General features: G+C 40.8%; 1 protein-coding gene across 1 annotated transcript; it reads left to right on the top strand.

Moving 5' to 3' along the window:
• The first annotated feature begins 15870 nt into the window (after window positions 1-15870).
• On the top strand, window positions 15871-18726 carry LOC147892138 (pentatricopeptide repeat-containing protein At1g74600, chloroplastic-like). The gene has a single exon (XM_087388578.1). The coding sequence runs from the start codon at window positions 15871-15873 to the stop codon at window positions 18724-18726; it is 2856 nt and encodes a 951-aa protein (XP_087244704.1).
• Window positions 18727-18976: the final 250 nt, after the last annotated feature.

The raw sequence follows: 18976 nt of genomic DNA, 5'->3' as shown, positions 1-18976 counted from the left end.
TGGTTAATTGTTCTCGTAGCGTCTGGTTAATAAGAACTACGCAAACTTTGTTGCTCTATTTGAATGAAGCCATCTTTCTTAGTCCTCTCATAATATATGTTGTTGATTGTTATGGGATGGATGGACATCACTTTAGATATTCTCATACACACTGGAGTGTCAAAAACATCCCTTGCGAATGCAGGGCCAAGAAATGAAACTTTTAATCCGATGGAAGGTACAAGAATAAATTTAATATTTTTTTATTTTTTATGGGATCATTTGCCCTTGTATATAAGGTTTATTTATTATATTCGCATCGTGAAAGGTTTTGGCCCACCAATAAGAGAAGCAGTAGCGCTTGCCCAAAACGATGTTGTTTTGGCTTCATGCGGTTGCTTGGATAAAGACCTATGTGCCTCCCCTAGTGTCAATAGCAAGTTTCCCTTTGGTATTAGCCCCAACCAAAGAAGGCAGTACCTGAAAGAGTACGAAGAAAACATTGAAAAGTGCATTCTGCGCGGCTGCAAAGCAAGCTTCTATTGAAGGTAAAGGTTTATTGAATTTCTTTTTACTTTCACAACCATTTTATATACCTTAGAGATGTTTACAATTGATCTTGCTTGTTCAGTTCGGCAAGAAATCCGTGACAAAGGGTCCAACATAAAATTGAAGTGCCAAATTACTATAAACATAAGGCCACCGATTCCAGAGGACCAGGGTGCTTCAGAAGTCATAGATGCCTAGCATGAACTTACTAATACCTATGCTTTTTTTTGTACATACAGTTTCATTCCAATCAGTTATCACTGAACAGTAGATGTTTATATGTGCATGTCTGTCATTTACAATAAGTTTTTGAAAGCGTAATGTTCCTCACTCACATCATACCAATGTCCTTCTCCTAGATTCAATATCAAATAATCTTCTTATATCCCCCTTTGCGTGCATGCAAATTTGATTTGAATCAGTTGGCATAGTGATAGACTTTCTTTCTTTCTTTGAAACAGTGAATGATTTCTTCTTCGAAGGATATCAATGTCTTTGCCTAATTGTTCTTATTTTAAAATGTTATGGTTTTTTAATTTGCCATAAAAAATAACAATCATGCAATTTATGTTATGTCTTTGCATTTTGTTTAAGAAGGGGGAGACAGCAATAAAGGCATGCTTTTTCAGTGCACGTGGCAAATGAATTTCTAGTAGTTACTATCCTATGTTCACACTCCTTGTACAATTTATTAAAAATGGAAGAGAGTGTCTGTAATTAGAGAATATTAAACATAGGATTTTGCTTCGGGATGCAATATTTTCAAGAACTTATCAAACCTACTCAAATATCACTCACAAAAGGCAATAATGACATTTTTCAGCTAGTTCGAATGTTGGACCACAAGCTGGGAAAAGTTTTTACAGTAGCAATTTGGAGTTTGTGCACTAAGCAAAAGCCGTGGATGGCATGAATGATGGGAGTGGCCCTAGTAGAGTAAATGTACCCGCAAACATAAATCCCCCAAATCCAAAAGCTCTACCAGTACTATCAATAAGTGCATGATCAGAATTTGTTTCTCATCATTTCACTTTTGAGGGGAAGGTGTTAGTAGAGTATGGAACTTTCAAAGCAAAGGATGTCCCATATCCTATCTACATGCACATTGACCTAACTAATCATGCATGCTCAGAGACAATCACATTACATGTTCTGCACACATATGTTCTAGATCTCAAAGATGTTTTCCAAGATCTTTTCAGAGTAGAGGGTCCCACCACTAGCAAGCAAGGTTCTGGTGAGGGAGGGACATCTTTGTGTTCTTTGCGTGTTGATGCAACAACAACAGTCCTGAAAGGTGAACCATTCGATGGGGTCATCTTCTTTGTTCTAGACAATGTCATAAGACGTTATGTACCTTGGTCAACCAATCAAATGGAGAACATGAGAGCGCCCTTCACATCAGTTATTGACATAGTGTCTTTTGTCATTGTCAAGGTGGACCTCGATGGCCCACCAACTGATCAGGTCATTATCACAGATGGTCCTAACCATGAGGACCGTGCAACGGTGAGAATCAAATAGTTTTAGGCTCATTACATTTGTTTGATAGGTTTTACTATGCCCCCTCCCCTCAACTTTCTTTCTCCCTTTGTACCAGCTATCTTTTGTTGCGGATAGAAGACACACACTCGCTCATCTCGTGGAGGAGTTTATCGATGAAGGCATCGTCATGTATGTTGCAAAAAACATTTCATACATGTGTCTAAGACATGCACTAGGAGTATTTGATTTTACCATCCTGGGAGTAGTACCTAAAGGCAATCTTTGAGCCACATTGTGCGATGCATTCACGCACCAAGTCTCTCAATTAGGCTATGGCAAAAAGGTACAGCAACCTCATGTGCTAATGACATTCTCCATTGTAACCAACCATAAAACTAACAATCACTTCCCCTCTCCTTGCAGGTAATTGTTCTACATCTCATCAGTCTCAATAATCCCCTTGTTGAGTATCATTGTCAAACATGTGGTGGTACTCGAGTGAGCTGGGACCCAGCACGCTCATACTATTATTTTTGCGATGGTATCAAAAGTATATTCCAAGTACCTTCTTTAAAAGGATGTGTTATCTTGCGTGACACCAGCCAGGTTACAGTGCAAGTTCGTGGCCCCCATGTGGATGAGGTCCTTGGACGTCATTGTCCATTCTTGGAATTCCACAATCGAATTGTTGTTGTGATGTAATCGATGTTGCTTGAGAAGAGGCCGACAGGTGAATTTACTATAAACAATTCATGTCTCATGACCTCTTTTATGGAGGCTACATAGCGAAGATGATTTCTCCATGCTATTAGTCATTGTAAATACTAGCCAATTGTCTTGCTTCTTCGCTTTCCTTTGCTTGTTGCCGTGATCATTTTTCGTTGTTCAATTTCTTACTTCTGTACATACATTTGTCTTTGATATGACGATGTATAGTCAAGACCAAGCCCATGAGCTTGCTTCCACTGTAAATATTTTCATCCATGAAAAACTATGTACAAATGTTGTGTGATACATTTTGCACCTCGTTTTAGGATGTTAGAGCCTTTTCCCAATCTTTGCATTAACGAAGATGATCAGTACAAATGGTGTATTACGAGTAAATGTGTGCATGCACCATCAGCAATGTAGTCTATAGTCCAAGTAGTCACCTTCGACTAGCCTCAGTAAGAGCGTCTTCACATATTTAAGTTTATGTAGGCAAGCTCCATGATATGAATTTCACTCTTCGAAGTTGTTTATAAAGATTGAATGTTCTTTGCATCAGTACTTAAAACATTTAAATGCAATTCCCTATCAACAAATGCAAAAAAGCATTGTAAGTATATAACCTCTCCATTGTTCACAACACAACACATAAGATCTCTAATCTTCTCAATGGATTCCACAATCGACTTGGACTCCTATAATGTGAAATGGAATGAACAATTCATTGAAGAAAGCCCGAACAACACCAACTTGCTCTCTTGTTTCATAGCCCTCTATCCTGGATACACCTATGACATGATGTTTGATATGCTCCAAGTTGATGGCGTTAATTATGATTCTGAACAGAATATGATGTCTTCCACAAGAAAAATTGGATCATGTAATGATGCATTCCGTGCACTTCAAAATCGTGCTTGCTAGCCCCCTTAGTCTTTGATTGTCTTATGACACTGCATCGTGTTTTCCATTGTTCCTTCTTTGTCCTACTATATGATGGCCAATCGCTTATACAAGCAATGGAATTGAATGACCCAAAGCAGAAACCAAGAAAAGTATTGTTAATAAACCAATCAAGTACTTCTGCCACAATTATGCCACTCATAACAAACCTCGAGAAAAGGCCCTACAACGTTTGGAGAAGAGATGATGAGTCACATTTGATACATATTCTGCAACAAAATATGGACTTGCCAGCCAAAACTATAGCCAAAACCTATGAAGAAAGCCACCATGTGAACACCCACACTTTCGAGGCAACATGCAATAAAATTTACAAACTAAGAGCTGGAATTTTTCATGTAGAGAATGCAGTTAGGACTCATAGCAACTCTGCATGCAAGGAAACTGTAGAACTTGATGGGAGCAACAACCTGGTGAAGTCACCCCGTGATAATAGGTCCAAGACATGCAACTACTTGAAGTGAGAACAGGCCAGTGAAAAACACATAAGACATACCTCAAAAAAGTCAATGACACACCAAGTTTTGCTGGCGGCTCATGTGGATGCTTAACTTTCAAGTCGAAAATGAGAGCATTCAACATACAGGTTCCATTGCCAATGCAAGGACAAAACATGCTGACCCCAACAACAGAAGAAAACCAAACTATTTTCACATTATGCTATGCCCAGCTTCAGTGCAACAAAACATGCAAGCTTTCAAAAAAGAGAATGAAGATGTTTGCTCCCCAGAAAAATAATGTTGCCCTCAATAGGGTCAAAAAATGCTTAGTTTTGATACAAACACCGTTTGCACATATCAGGCAATTGACATACGAAGGACAACTTGGTCTCCATGGTAGTTTCATCAATGTTTTCACTGATGTTGACAGGGCGCAACAAGTTCTTCCACATTTTTTGACTGATAGTGCAACAATCACTGTTACAATTAAGCGTCGACTATTATGACCATAACTACATCAATGGCTTGGTGCGCCCAACTTTGACAGTGTATGCATTGCAAGAAATGCTTGGAACCCCACTTCATTTAAAGAACGACTTCAAAGTGAATCAAAAATGGCTTGAACACATCCATGAGCTTCATTATGATGAAGATGATCCCCAAACAATGCCTAGAGTCACAGATGAAGGAAACCCACACCCTGAACACGGAATAGACACCTTGGTCCACGGCATTTACACAAGCTAACACGTTATTGACTTTGATAACAAACCAATAATTGTAGCCCCTTAGAAGGGTTCTCTCCTCTTAACCTTTTCAAAGAGGAACAATGTGAAGAAATGGTCTTCCCAAGTTTGTTTTATGGACATGCGTGTACATAAGACATATCAACTCGAACAAGTTACTTAGACATAGTAAAGTGGGAATTACAAAACAAAGATAGACGATTTGTGTGGTCAATTGAAAACTTATTCTTCAAGATAATGAAAGTACTGGTGCGACACGTGTTATCAACTTGGGTGCGTATGCAAAAAGCTCAACTTCAAGGAAGAAAGCTCAAGGCAAGGACTACAATAATAGATACAAACATAGAAAAACTATTGCAATCCAAAATTGGCTTCTGTAACTTTGTATGCTTGAGGGCATCGGCTGATTATAAGCAGCACCTAAAGCACAATAGTTTGGCGATGGTGAGACAACTTGGCTCGCCCACGTTCTTCATCACCTTGTCTGCACTGAAAAATGATGGGAACCCTTATTGGCATGCCTCTGAGATCTTAAGAACCAGGATCATCCGCAAAATGCAAACCAAGAAGATAGAAACAACCAAGACCTCATCAGATCAGACCCCATAACAACAGCACAATACTACATACACAAATTCAAAGCTTTGAAGACATTATTACACCAAGACGACAACATTTTGGGGTCAGTAATGAATTTCTTTTTTGTATTAAAATTTCAAAATAGAGGCAGGCAACATGACCACGGCTTGCTCTGGATAAATGCAACCCCCATTTACAACACTTGTAATGACAACAACATAGAAGAATTCATTGACAAATACATCACAACAGACAACACAAACCTTGAGAGCAACCAAAATGATTTGTAGACCCATAAACACAGACAAACATGCAAAAAAAACTAGAGATACTATCAATTTGGATTTCCAAAACCACCTATGCAGCAAACAAAAGTTCTGAGGACCTTACCCGATGAAATGAATACGAGCATTCATAGGAAAAACTTTATGAAAGTCGCAAAGGCATTGCAACAAAAAACGGTTATTGCACTCACTTTCGATGACTTTCTTCAAATAATTTTGACATGAAGAATACAAGCTCGCCTTGAGAAGCAGCATTTCACAGCCAAAAATCTTCATGAAAAGAGAACCAAAGGATATCTACACAAATAATTCAATCCAACTTTGACAAGACTTTGGGGAGCGAACACTGATTTGCAGTTCATTCTAAGCCCTCATGGTGCAGCATCTTATTGTACATCATATATAACAAAGAAACCAATGACGCTATCAAGCATGCAATTGTCCAAAGTTTCACATAAAATGCAACCATGAACGAACACGTCCGGAAAGTTGGCAATTCAATTTTGAATACACAATAAATCAGCGCACAACAAGTTGTATACTTGTGCCTTTCACTTCCACTTACTAGTGCAACAAGAGAATTCATGTACACAAATACAAGTTCACCTGAAGACAGCACAATATTACTGAAACGCCGTGCACAACTTGAGCTACTCCATCCAGAAAGCACTGACATCTTCTTCAATGACATAATCACGAAATATGCAAATAGACAAGAAGACCTACAAGGTATCTGCTTGGCTTCATTACACGATTAAAAGAGGCAACACCAAAAAAAGAAAAAAAGACAGAATAATACGCTTTAGCAATTACAACAAAGTGAAAGAACCATAAAACCATTACAGAGAACTATGCCTGCTATACTTGCCATTTCGGTCTAACGAGCACACATTCGATGAGAAATTCCAAAGGGAAAGATGTGTACAAACACCACCAAGAAATTAATGAGTTCCAACAAGCTATATTAAATAAAACCATTTCATCTTCAGCGACATCAACTACCACTAAAAGCAGCTTACTTAGAATCACAAGCAACAAGAGACTTGCAATGTTGGTAGAAAAACATGACCTTGGTCACAACATGGACTGTTACAAAAAGATAAAAAGCATCCTCACACTTCAACAATCTAAGCGAATAGCTCTAACAAATGAGTCATACTTCAAAATCTTGAGGAAAACGAATCTAGAGCAATGCCTCATATTTGATGACATTATGCTTTAAAAAAGAATAGAACCAATGTCTATTTATATTAGGCAACGCAGAAGCATGTAAAACCTTTGTGCAACAGCAACAACATAAGCATTATGCCACTAGTACTCACATAAAATCACATAAGACACCGATCTTCCAAAAGTCTTGCTACTAGCATATATCAAAAAGATGGCAAAAACAATTGGTGGAAGCACAATACATATGCAGGACTTCATTTCCCTTTATTGACAAGTTCATACATAGGCCTTTCAGCAGAGAAATTGCAAATACTAGCTACACAATGTTGAGATATGGTGCCATGAGCACATATTAGAGGCTAAGGTATGGTATAGGAATGTATTAAAGTAGCCACCCTAGGATGTGGACTACATGATGTAAGGATGTGGATCGAGTTCATACATAGGCCTTTCAGCAGAGAAATTGCAAATACTAGCTGCACAATGTTGAGATATGGTGCCATGAGCACATATTAGAGGCTAAGGTATGGTATAGGAATGTATTAAAGTAGCCACCCTAGGATGTGGACTACATGATGTGAAGATGTGGATTGAGGACATCCACAAGGAGAGACCGTGACTCCCATGAAAGCAACTGGCCGACACTACTTCACCTTCAATCCCTACTTCCATTATCTCCAGTATGCGCTTTTGCCCCCCAAAAAAATCCACAAGCCTCACAAGGATGATAGACCTCTAGTGCCAAAAGTGGCCTTTTAGGATAAGCTTTAAGAATGACCCATCCAAATTAGCTAGCTTCACCACTCATGTGATCTCTATAGATGTGTCAAAACAGCTGCAAGAGCTCATTGCGAGCTTCAAAGACCACTTTCTTGATGTTTTTCTTCGAGGTCCAAAGGTTCTAATTAAGCTCTCAAGTAGAAAGGGTGTCTAGAACTACAGCTTCAAGAATCCAAAGCATGTCAAAATGGTGAGGCAAAGGTGGTAGCTCTGCATTGGGAGGTAGGAAACAAAGATAGATAAGATAAGCCCCGGCTCTACTAGTGTTAGCCTCCAACGAGCTCAATGTGGCCGACCAAGGAGATCGGCTAGGCCATGAGCACCTTTGCTCGTCAACTTCCATCCACAGAGTTCTCTAAGCCAAGCTCAAACCTGAGTTACCAAAGATGACCTTGGGTTAGTCATTGTGGTATGCAAAAAGACACATGGCACAATTGGCCACATCAACAAAGCCAATCCATATGCCACATCAGCTTCCAGCTCAATTGCCACATCATCTACCACATGGCACATAGCCCCTGGTAGGCACTGTGACCTCCTCATAGGCACACCTCTTCACACGGCATGTGGACCCCTATGCCACATCATCAATTGCCCCTCTTCTTCACAAAAAGTTCAACAAGTCGTAACTTCCAATCCAGGAAGATTTTGCATGCACTCCAAAAAGAAAAAGTGATCACGTTTATTAGCTTTATGTGCCTATCAATTCAGAATCATAGTTAGCAATTAGAAACTACCATTGAAGCAAAACGAAGCTCATGGTAAGACCTTTGCAACAAATGGAAAAGCAACGCATGAATGCACAAAGCATGCCAATAGCACAAGTGCGTGAGATGACCATATCACAAAGCATGGCATCCACACAGAAAGCATTAAGGCACATGGAAGAACAAAGCATCATGCATCAAGCTACATCAAGCAAAGAAGAGAACGCCATCGACATCAAGCATTGAGAAGCAACAACCTTGCCACCTTTAGCCCACATGTTTGTAAATTAAACCTGACCACTTGAGAGTGGATATGTAAGCACCCAGGGGAGGATTTGATCTTGTAAAAACCAATTTGACCACCTTAAGTAGCAAGTATGCACTAAGGGGAGGTGATGGAATGTAAACCCACACTTGACCACCTTAAGTAGCAAGCATGCACTAAGGGGAGGTGATGGAATGTAAACCCACACTTGACCACCTTGAAGTAGCCAATGGATCATGGCACCAAGGGGAGGTGTTGAGATATGGTGCCATGAGCACATATTAGAGGCTAAGGTATGGTATAGGAATGTATTAAAGTAGCCACCCTAGGATGTGGACTACATGAAGTGAGGATGTGGATCGAAGACATCCACAAGGAGAGATGTGGATGAGAGGATCCCACGTGTTGACTATTCTAAAGGCTCTCTCTATATAAGAAGCCTATCATGTATTGTTGAATACACATTGCAAAAGATAAACATTTTCTATCTCCCTCTCATGTCTTATGTAGTGTGCTTTGAGCCTCCTTAGTTCTTTCGTTGATCTTGTGTGCACTAGGCTTAGTGGTGATTATATATTGGATCTTTCTTACACAATACAAAGACGTCAAAGCGGTTCTGATAAATGAAATATCATTGGTCAGAATTAACACGTTCCTTGCGTGGCAGACGTGTGAATGAGAGAGATAAAACATAATCACGATGAACCATTTGCCAGTGTAGATGTGCTGCTCTACGGTGATCTCTACCAAGCAAGTTCTGTTAAAGACTCCTCGATCTTCACTGAGCAATCAACATCTTTGCTGGGTTCCTTTTGGAGATCACATGTTAAGTACTACAAACTAGAACAACCAATGTGCCAATAAAATACAACATTCTTTGAGGTACTCAATAGGTTCTGGACAAGAACACAAAGCGATGATGATATCAACAAACTAAACATAACGCACTTAAAGATCCCAATAGAAAAAAATAGTGTCCCATGCTTATTCTACACAAAACTTTGCAAAAAACAAACACAATGACGTCGTGTTTGAAAGCTTGCCCGATTATCCACACATTCTCCAAGCAAAACCTATATCAAACAAAGGACATGCAACAAAATATAACCATCCTTGATTAGTGATAACCCTAGAAAAACATATGGACTGCACAGTGAGCTACCCTTGCTATGCCTTAAACGTAGGATGACCATTGAGATATGTGCGGGAAACCTTGACATCAATGATGGCATTGTTAACAGTGCAGATGGAATTTTCAGAGACTCCGATACTAGAAGGAAGACATTTCTTGTGTGGATAGAATTCAGTGAGACCAAAACACAGGTGCACAAACTCGCTATGAAGACAAACACTTATATGATAACAACAAACCAACATCATGGACACCAATGCTATAGATCACTCATGAATTCCAACTTGGGAAAAATCACTTGAACATAGTCACAAGAAAACAATTCCCGATCCAACGGGTCGGCTAGTAGAATAATTTATCAAAAGTAGACCCACTAGTCTTACAAGAACTTTCCAGGTTATGAGCAGAATCGAGTTGGACATTCAAACAGATTGACTTTAGGCAAAATAAAAACATTGACAAAGCCTAAACACACTATCGTCTCAATTTCACAAGGATGATGTAAACAACTCAAACAGTATCCTCTACACAACCATCTTGTGTTGCAAGAAACACACAACCAAACAAAGCCAACAATGAAGTTGCCATTCTTCGACAACATCACAACATCAATAGGGCTTTGGGCCTAGCCACATATTTCCAAAAGGAGTTAGCTCCGCTGCTGCTGCAAGAACAAATGAGCTCATTCGAACAAGGCTGCAAATGCCTACTTTCAATTTTCCAAACATCATCAAATAAAAAATAGCACATACAAAGATCCAAAAATAAAGACACAAGCACTAACACAAAGTATCAAGACAATGTTAAACACAATACCACAAGAAACAACAACATACATTGTAGGTGACTTCAACATTGACTACAACTCCAATGTAGCCCCAATGTTGAGGCTCAAACAACTATTGCAAACCCACATAATGCAACAACTGATCTCAACAAGTACAACAATACATGGAACAACTATTGATCACATATGGGCCAACTCAATATAAAAAAATGCAAAATATGGCACAAATTACATTTATTATTCGGACCATTCATTGCTCTATACAATAATACAAACATAAGGGAGAAAAAAAAAGGACCCAAAAAAACAAAACAAAAAAAGATAACCATACTTGGACAACCTCAAAAGATAACCTTAACATAACCTTCCAAGGCAGGCCCATTGAAGCTACTTCAACTTGTTTTTTTACACTTTTTGAAAATCTTATGGAACATAGAAAATTGTGAGAGCCAATGCTTAGGTTGGGTGAGGGATAGTACTAAGGCACTACTCATCCAAAAAATGGTGAAAGGAGAGCTGAACACATCATCTTTTTTTGTGAGGAGTACTGGGTGGCACCTGCCTTCCTATTAGAAGGGTTGATGACATTTTAGAGGCACCTGCCTCTTTACTAGTCTCTAGGGACCCGTGCGTTGCTATGGCACAATATGCAATCATGCATCAACATTCCTATAACCTCAACAAAGAGGCAAATTTTAGCAAATATGGGGTTAAACAGAGGGGAGTGATTGACAACTGTCAGGTTCGCAGAAGCAGTAAAAGAGAGAGGGAAGGCATTCACCAATAGCAACTATTGTTGTTACTGTTGTTCAACCTTTTATATTGTGTTCCATGGGTGCAGAGGCCCAATACAAGATGCGAGGAGGGGATTCTAGTTGCATGTCAGATCCTTACTACAAAATTCTATAAAACCAAATAACTACGCATAGGTAGAAGTAGTGGTAAAAGTGGACCACACAATGGCATTGCATAGGAGGAAGATGCAACTGTGGCATTCGATGAGCTCCCAATAAATGTGTTGCACGTCATCCCATGCAGTTCACATAGCTTCTCAATTGGATCCTTCTCAATGCCCAAAATTTATTGTGCACAAGCCACCCCACTACAGATTCTCTCGACATGCTACATGATGATTGTCCCTTGCGGAGTCCACCTCTGCTTGGAACCTATCCACCTAGATCAAGGTGTTGCTTACACAAACAAAATCCTCCCTCCCAAATGGTTCTTACAAAATGAATTTTTACTACTACTACTATGCCAAAAGCAAGGCTACTTTTATGAACTAACAATAGATCCAGCCAAGTTGTGTGTGCAGCTATAGGGCTGTAATCCATTGAGCACCACAACTCTTACGTGTTGGTGGACTCGGGGGCTAGTCACAACTTCCTCACCCAAGAGGTATGGGAACGACTACTAAAGGTAACTCTCTCACCCCCAATCTACTACAACTAGATCTATAAGCAATCAAACTATGTAGGTTATTGGTTATGTCGCTATTACAATATTTATGTCACTATTACAATATTTATAAATAATCACGCAATTGACACTAAGTTTTTTATCATGCCTATTGGAAGTAGTGAAGAAGTCATATTAGGTAGGACATGGTGCTATCTTATCAACTGCCAAATCGCCTAGCGAGAGAGGATCGCAACTTTAAAAATTGATGGCCACACATTCGTGGTGCCTCTTTGGCACAAAGATAAGAGTAAGAAGTTGCCCCCCCGATTGTGACACTTCCCTCATCATCGATTCCCCTATTGCCTATGAATACAGTAAGTCCCTCCTACGCAAAGGCCCCAATTCAACCGGAATGACCATACATAAAACAATTCTGGAGGAAGAAGAATCAAGCCATCACCACCCTCTCGACCCTGTGCCTTACCAAAGGACCACCTTAAGGAGAATCAAAGGGCACACCATGCACAAACCAGGCAACAATGCAAATCATGCTAGATTCCAAAGGCCTTATTATGGTCTCGAGGGTATTACAAAGGCAACCAGTGGTTATGGTTGCCCAAGCCCTGCTCCTATACCCCCCTAATAAGTCCCATTTTTCACAAACCTTAAAATATTTATGTTCAATCATGCAAAGTAGAGGTAGGTCAGAAAACACATCATGAATCATAGAATGCACCTTAGTTTGCTATTGGTTTACTATAGCCTCATTAGCACCATGCAAATTCTTTCTTTGACCTCAATGATTAACACTTACAGCGACGTGTACTTTACCTAATTGTTGCAACATGTAAAGAGATTCCCATTAGCTTGATGTTAGTTTTTAGTAGCCTCCTTGCAACGTTTTGATGTACATTTAATGTGCAACTATTCCAAAGTTTGAGAAGATCCCCATTAGCACCATGCATATTCTTTCTTTGATCTCTATGCTCAACACTTGAGACAACATGTGCTTTAATAGATTGCAACATGTAAAGAGATACCCATGCAAACAATGCCATACGTACAATTGAAGAGAGGAGAGGGAGCTCACTGAGTGTTTTATTCCCTGGGCAAACAATGCCAAACGTGAAGGTACACTAATGAAAACCCTTGAGATTTCCTTTTCCACCAATTTCACCCATGCGTTACATATCACCATGTCACTACCCACTAAACACAAAAGTTAGTGATACGACCAAGAACTTTCTCAAAGTACCAGACCACCTTACTCTATGAGTTTCTCTCTTGGCTCTTTACTCTCAACTCTTGCTACACAGTTGATTTTTTAGGTTGAGGATTAACATTTGTTCATATTTGAGCTACTGAATTCCCATTTTCTCACTTGTTGAACATTTCAACATGATGGGATTTTGCAATAAATGCAAAAGACCACTACTATCCTAAAAGAAGGATTTCCCATTAGACATTCATATATCATCAAAGCATCTTGTTTCATGCATATGAAGCTTGCATGTATTGAGAAACATAACACATTCTTATCATCCTCTTCCGTGTATTGGCATAAACATACAAGTCTTTTGCCTCGTTGGCCTATCCCAATTTAGAGTGGGTAATGCACTTAACATTTTGATTTGCAACAACTTGAATGAATTTGGACTCATCCTTCAAGATGATTAGCCCTTTTAAGGGCTCCAAGAAGATCTTGGTGGAATGTCATGGTTACTCTCTCAAGCTCATCAATAGTGAGAGGCCTCAAAAGACTAGGATTCATCTTCTCCGTGAGCGCTCTCCTCCATGAGTACTCGTAAGACTAGTACTCATCTCCTCCGTGAGCACTCTCCTCATACTCCTCCAAACCTCTTCCTTAGCTGCCAAGTATCCTTGTGGTCGTAAAGTAGTGCCAAGCAGTGATCTACAAAAGAACGTGGCCACATGTCCCAGATCGTGTGGGCTAGTTGCAATGATGCCATTAGGCCTCCTCAATCTTTTGATGCCCTCCCTCAAGTGTTTGATCCTTGTGGCCTAAAAGAAGTTTTCAACATTATTGGAAAAATCATGTATAGCAGCAGTTGTTTACATAATATCCACATGCAATCTTATAGAATATGACTCAAGATAAAGTGTTCGTAGGAATCAAACCTTTGGTCAATCATTTGAGAGTTTATGGCACTATGAAATTCATCATTTTCACATGCTATGTGAAGAATCAAAGGCATATCGCCTATGCGTTCCAATCAAACACAAACTTCTTATCTCCAAATTTGTTCTTATTTATGAAGCAACATCATACTTTGATTAGCCAAATAATATTTTTCAAAAGCATAGCTTCTGCCTCGAATTATTCCAGCAATTCATTACTTTTGGCAAATAGGCTAGCTCATTTAGAAAATGTTAGTACATGATCACAACACAAAGCAAAGAAAACCACTACCATAGTTGTCACTGATATCAAAGAAAGGTCGAGAAGATATTTAGGAGACTGAAAGGACTAGAAAGATAGACATACTATAATTTTGCACTTTTAGCCAAATTCATTTTGGGCATACAGGAACAACCATCCCCAAAATTACAAAATGTAGCTAGTAAAGCGAGCTACTTAGAGGAAACACAAAACAAAACCCCAATCATGAAAAGCATAGACACAAGAGGAGTCCTAGCCAACACATAAGCAATCTCCCCACATATCTATTCTACCAATTATCCATGGATGCAAAAAAAAAAAACACAAGGACAAGTTTTGACACATGGTAGCTTGGAGGAGAAGAGCTTAGGAAATGCTCTCATGTGCCACCCTTGGACTCTTGGACTATCACTACCTCTTCTTTGGACTCTTCGACTATCACTACCTTTTCTTTGGACTCTTGGACTATCACTACCTCTTCTGTGGACTCTTAATACTTTTACGGTATCATGAACTACCACAAGTTCTTGGATGATCACCCCTTGGACTCTTAGACTACCATGGGCTCTTAAATTACCACCCTTGGACTCTTAGACTACCACGGGCTCTTGGACTATGTCACGTGCCACCCTTGGACTATCACTACCTCTTGGAGTACCACCCTTGGACTCTGGGAATTTTACGAACACAAGTGTGTATACATATTGTAAACTCGTAGAGGCATGAAGAAAGCAGCAACCAAGCATAGGACTTGTTTCACAATTGTGAACGCACGTGTGTATATCTATAGAGAGGGCATGAAGTGCGCACACATTGCAGGTACTTAGCCCACCATGGGCATGCCCGAGGATCATTGGACGAGCAAGATTGCCTGCCAGACCCACGTCTAGCCCATTGCCAAGATGCATTTAATGCACCATGGGAGGGCATAGTCTGTAAACACACTGAGCATACAAGGTCACATGTGAATTGAGGTTGCACCCGACGGCGACCCTCCAAAAGGTGGCGTGAATGGCTACCATCCTAGTTGGCCCAGTAGGAGGGACGAGCTCGGACATTTGAAACAAAAGATTTGTGTCCGGCCCACGAACGCCACCCACTTCTGCATCAAAATGAAACCCTCTTTCAACATATAGTGATCATGCCTTTGACCATTAGAAAGCTGATCATAAATTGAAGAAGAAGCCCGGAAGGCAATTTGGAAGGGGCTGTGTGTCTGCTAAGAGCCCCTAACTTAGCCTCGAAGGTACATGATTGGCACATTTCATCTCCTCCCACCGCTACACCAATCAAGCATCATCTCCTCCCACCGCTACACCAATCAAACGTTGCTGACAATAAATAGTGTGAACCACCACACCTGGTGACCATCCTCCAATTCCTCCATGAGGGTGAGTGGTCTGAACCCATCCCATGTACATGCTGATACAAATGCATGAAGCTCTTTGAGGGCAAATTGCAGCTTGCAAGATGTAATCTCATCCGAAAGAATGGAGCATGCCGGGAGCTGTAGCGCTGTTGGGTCTTCTGTGGAACTTCAAAATCCGACAGACGGGAAGATCGGCGAACTTCTCTGACCCCCCCTTCTTTTCCCATCAATCCTATTGCAAACGCGATTTGATTTGTGGCCTTGTGAACTCTCGAATCATCAAAGGGCGTTGGGCGGACCGGGGACAGCTTCTAGGACTTCCAAAATACTCCAAACGAGCTGCCCTTAGCACTTTTTGTCACGAAGAATGGCCGAATCAGGAATGGTCACGGGTCGAAGAGCTGCTGCATCGTGTAGAGCATCAGTCTGTTGGGCTAGATTCATTTGGTTATGCCCATCTTTTACAAGCATGCTGCAAGTACGAGGCTTTGCCGAATGGCAAGCGAGTCCATGCACACATCATCAAGAGTGGAGTCGAGCTAGACATTTTTCTAGCCAACCACCTCATCAGCGTGTATGGCAAGTGTGGAAGTGTAGAGGACGCACGAAGGATGTTCGACACCCTGCATCAACGGAATGTGGTCTCCTGGAATGCCATGATCAGTGTGTATGCCCAGGATGGGAACGTCAAAGAGGTTTTCAAACTCTTCCAACAGATGCAGTTGGAAGGTTGTGAACCAAACAGGGTCACGTTCGTCAGTACTCTTAATGTCTGTGCGACTCCTGCAGACCTTGCTGAAGCCAGGATTATTCATGGCAGCGTTGTTGACAGGGGATTCGAATCAAATGTTGTTGTGGGGACTGCGCTTGTTCACATGTATGGTAAATGTGGGAGTGTGCGTGATGCAAAAAACTTGTTTGGAAAAATGGAAGACAAAAATTTGATTTCGTGGAATACTATGATTGGAGTATACACTCAGTATGGGTTCTATAGGGAAGCTCTGCAAGTCTTCCAACAGATGCAGTTAGAAGGGGCAAAGCCAAACAAGATTACGTTTATCACAGTCCTCAATGCATGTGTTAGCTCTGAAACCCTAGCAGTGGGAAGGCTGATCCATGCCCACTTATGTGAAAGCGGGTTGGAATCAGATGTTGTTTTGGGAAATGCTGTGCTCAATGCATACACTAAGTGTGGAAGCCTTGGGGATGCCCAGAAAGTGTTTGACAGAGTATGTGATCGAAACAACCTTGTTTCATGGAATGGCCTCATCACAGCATATGCTCAGCATGGACATGTCAATGAGGCCCTTGAAATTTTTAAGCAGATGCAGCTAGAAGGCGTGAGGCCAGATCAAATAAGCTTTGTTTGCATTTTGTCTGCATGCGTTGATCTGGAAGCTCTAGCAGATGGGAAAAGAATTCACGTTCAAGTCATGGAGGGCATATCTGAAGAAGATGCTTTTGTAGGAAATGCCCTCCTCAGTATGTATGGCAAGTGTGGGGATGTGGAAGGGGCAAGGAAAATATTTGAAAAAATGGATCATCAGAATGTTGTGTCGTGGAGTGCCATGATCGCTGTGTATGCCCAGCATGAGCTTAGGAATGATGCCCTCCGACTTTTTGAAGAGATGCAAACAAAAGGTTTGAAACCCAACCAGTTCACCTTTGTGAGCGCTCTCTGTGCAATTACCAGCTCTGCAGCTGTAAGAGAAGGGAGGATGATCCATGCTTGTATTGTGGAGCATGGATTGGAGTTGGATATCGTGGGAAACGCCATTATCAGCATGTATGGTAAATGTGGGAGCCTAGAGGATGCACTCAAAGTGTTCAATAAATTGCATCAATGGAATGTGGAATCATGGAACGCCATGATTGCTGCATATTCCCAGTGTGGGCGCAGGAAGGAAGCTCTTCAGCTGTTGGAAAATATGCAAAGCCATGATTTAAGGCCAAACAAAATCACCTTTATTACTGCTCTTAAAGCATGCAACAACCCGGCAGCCCTGGTGGAGGGTAAGATACTCCATTTAAGTATTGTTGAGGATGGATTGGAGTCGGATGATGTGTTGGGGAGTGCCCTATTAAACATGTATAACAACTGTAGTAGTCTGGAAGATGCTAGGCAAATGTTCTGCAAAATGCTGCAACCTAGCTTAATCCCTTGGAATAGCATAATCAATGCATATGCACAGCATGGCCATGGTGAGGATGCCCTACAACTTTTTTCACAGATGCAGCAGGCAGGGGTGAATCCTGACAACATTACTTTTGTCAGTATACTCGCTGCCTGTGCCACTCCTGCAACCCTTGCAGAGGGAAAATTGATTCATGCCCATGCTTTAGAAACTGGGTTTGAATCAGATAACGTTGTTATGAGTGCTCTTGTCAACATGTATGGCAAATGTGGAAGTTGTCAGGATGCGCAGAGTATGTTTAACAAACTGGAGCAGCGGGATATAATAGCATGGACTGCATTAATTGTTGCATATGCCCAGCATGGTCATGGCAAGAAAGCCCTCCAGCTTTTTCACCTTATGCATAAGGAAGGGGTTAAGTCAGATGAGGTCAGTTTTCTTAGCATTCTTTCTGCATGTAGCCATTCTGGCCTGGTGGATGATGGCTGGTATTATTTTATTTCCATGACCAGAGATCATGGTATCACACCAACACCTGGTCACTATGGTTGCATAATCGATCTTTTTGGTAGGGCTGGCCAGCTAGAGGATGCTGAGAACCTTATTAATGAAATGCCTATTCAACCCCACATTCTGGAATGGATGACCTTGCTTAGTGCTTGCAGAGAGCATGGTGATGTGGAGCGAGGAAAATTTTCTGCAGAACATGTTTTAGAGCTGGATTCACATCACTCTGCAGCTTATGTTGTTCTTTCCAACGTTTACAGTACAGTTGGCAGGTGGGATGATGCAGCAAATGTGAGAAAGGTGATGGAGAGAAGGCTAATGAAACAGCCCTCTGTGTTTTGAATCCAATCCTGCCTAAAATTGTGTAGGATAGATTAATATAGAAACAGTTGCCTCACCAGGTTTTGCACGCAGGTCGGGGCAGACAGTATGATGGCTTAAAAGTTTCCATCATTGATATTTAGGAGCCCCTCTGCTGCCATGCGAGAATCCATGCAGATCTCAGATATATAATTCAGTGCACATTGTGCAAGGGCTTAGTTTTTTCCATATGTCACTATACGGCAAAGACATACGCGTATAGAAGCATGAT

Source organism: Dipteris shenzhenensis, chromosome 17, assembly GCF_047967505.1.
Source record: "Dipteris shenzhenensis isolate YYH24624 ecotype China chromosome 17, Dip_SZ_1.0, whole genome shotgun sequence".
In the NCBI taxonomy this organism is placed as follows: Eukaryota; Viridiplantae; Streptophyta; class Polypodiopsida; order Gleicheniales; family Dipteridaceae; genus Dipteris; species Dipteris shenzhenensis.
Note: the sequence above shows the minus strand (reverse complement) of the source record. Positions and strands in the feature narration are given on the sequence as shown.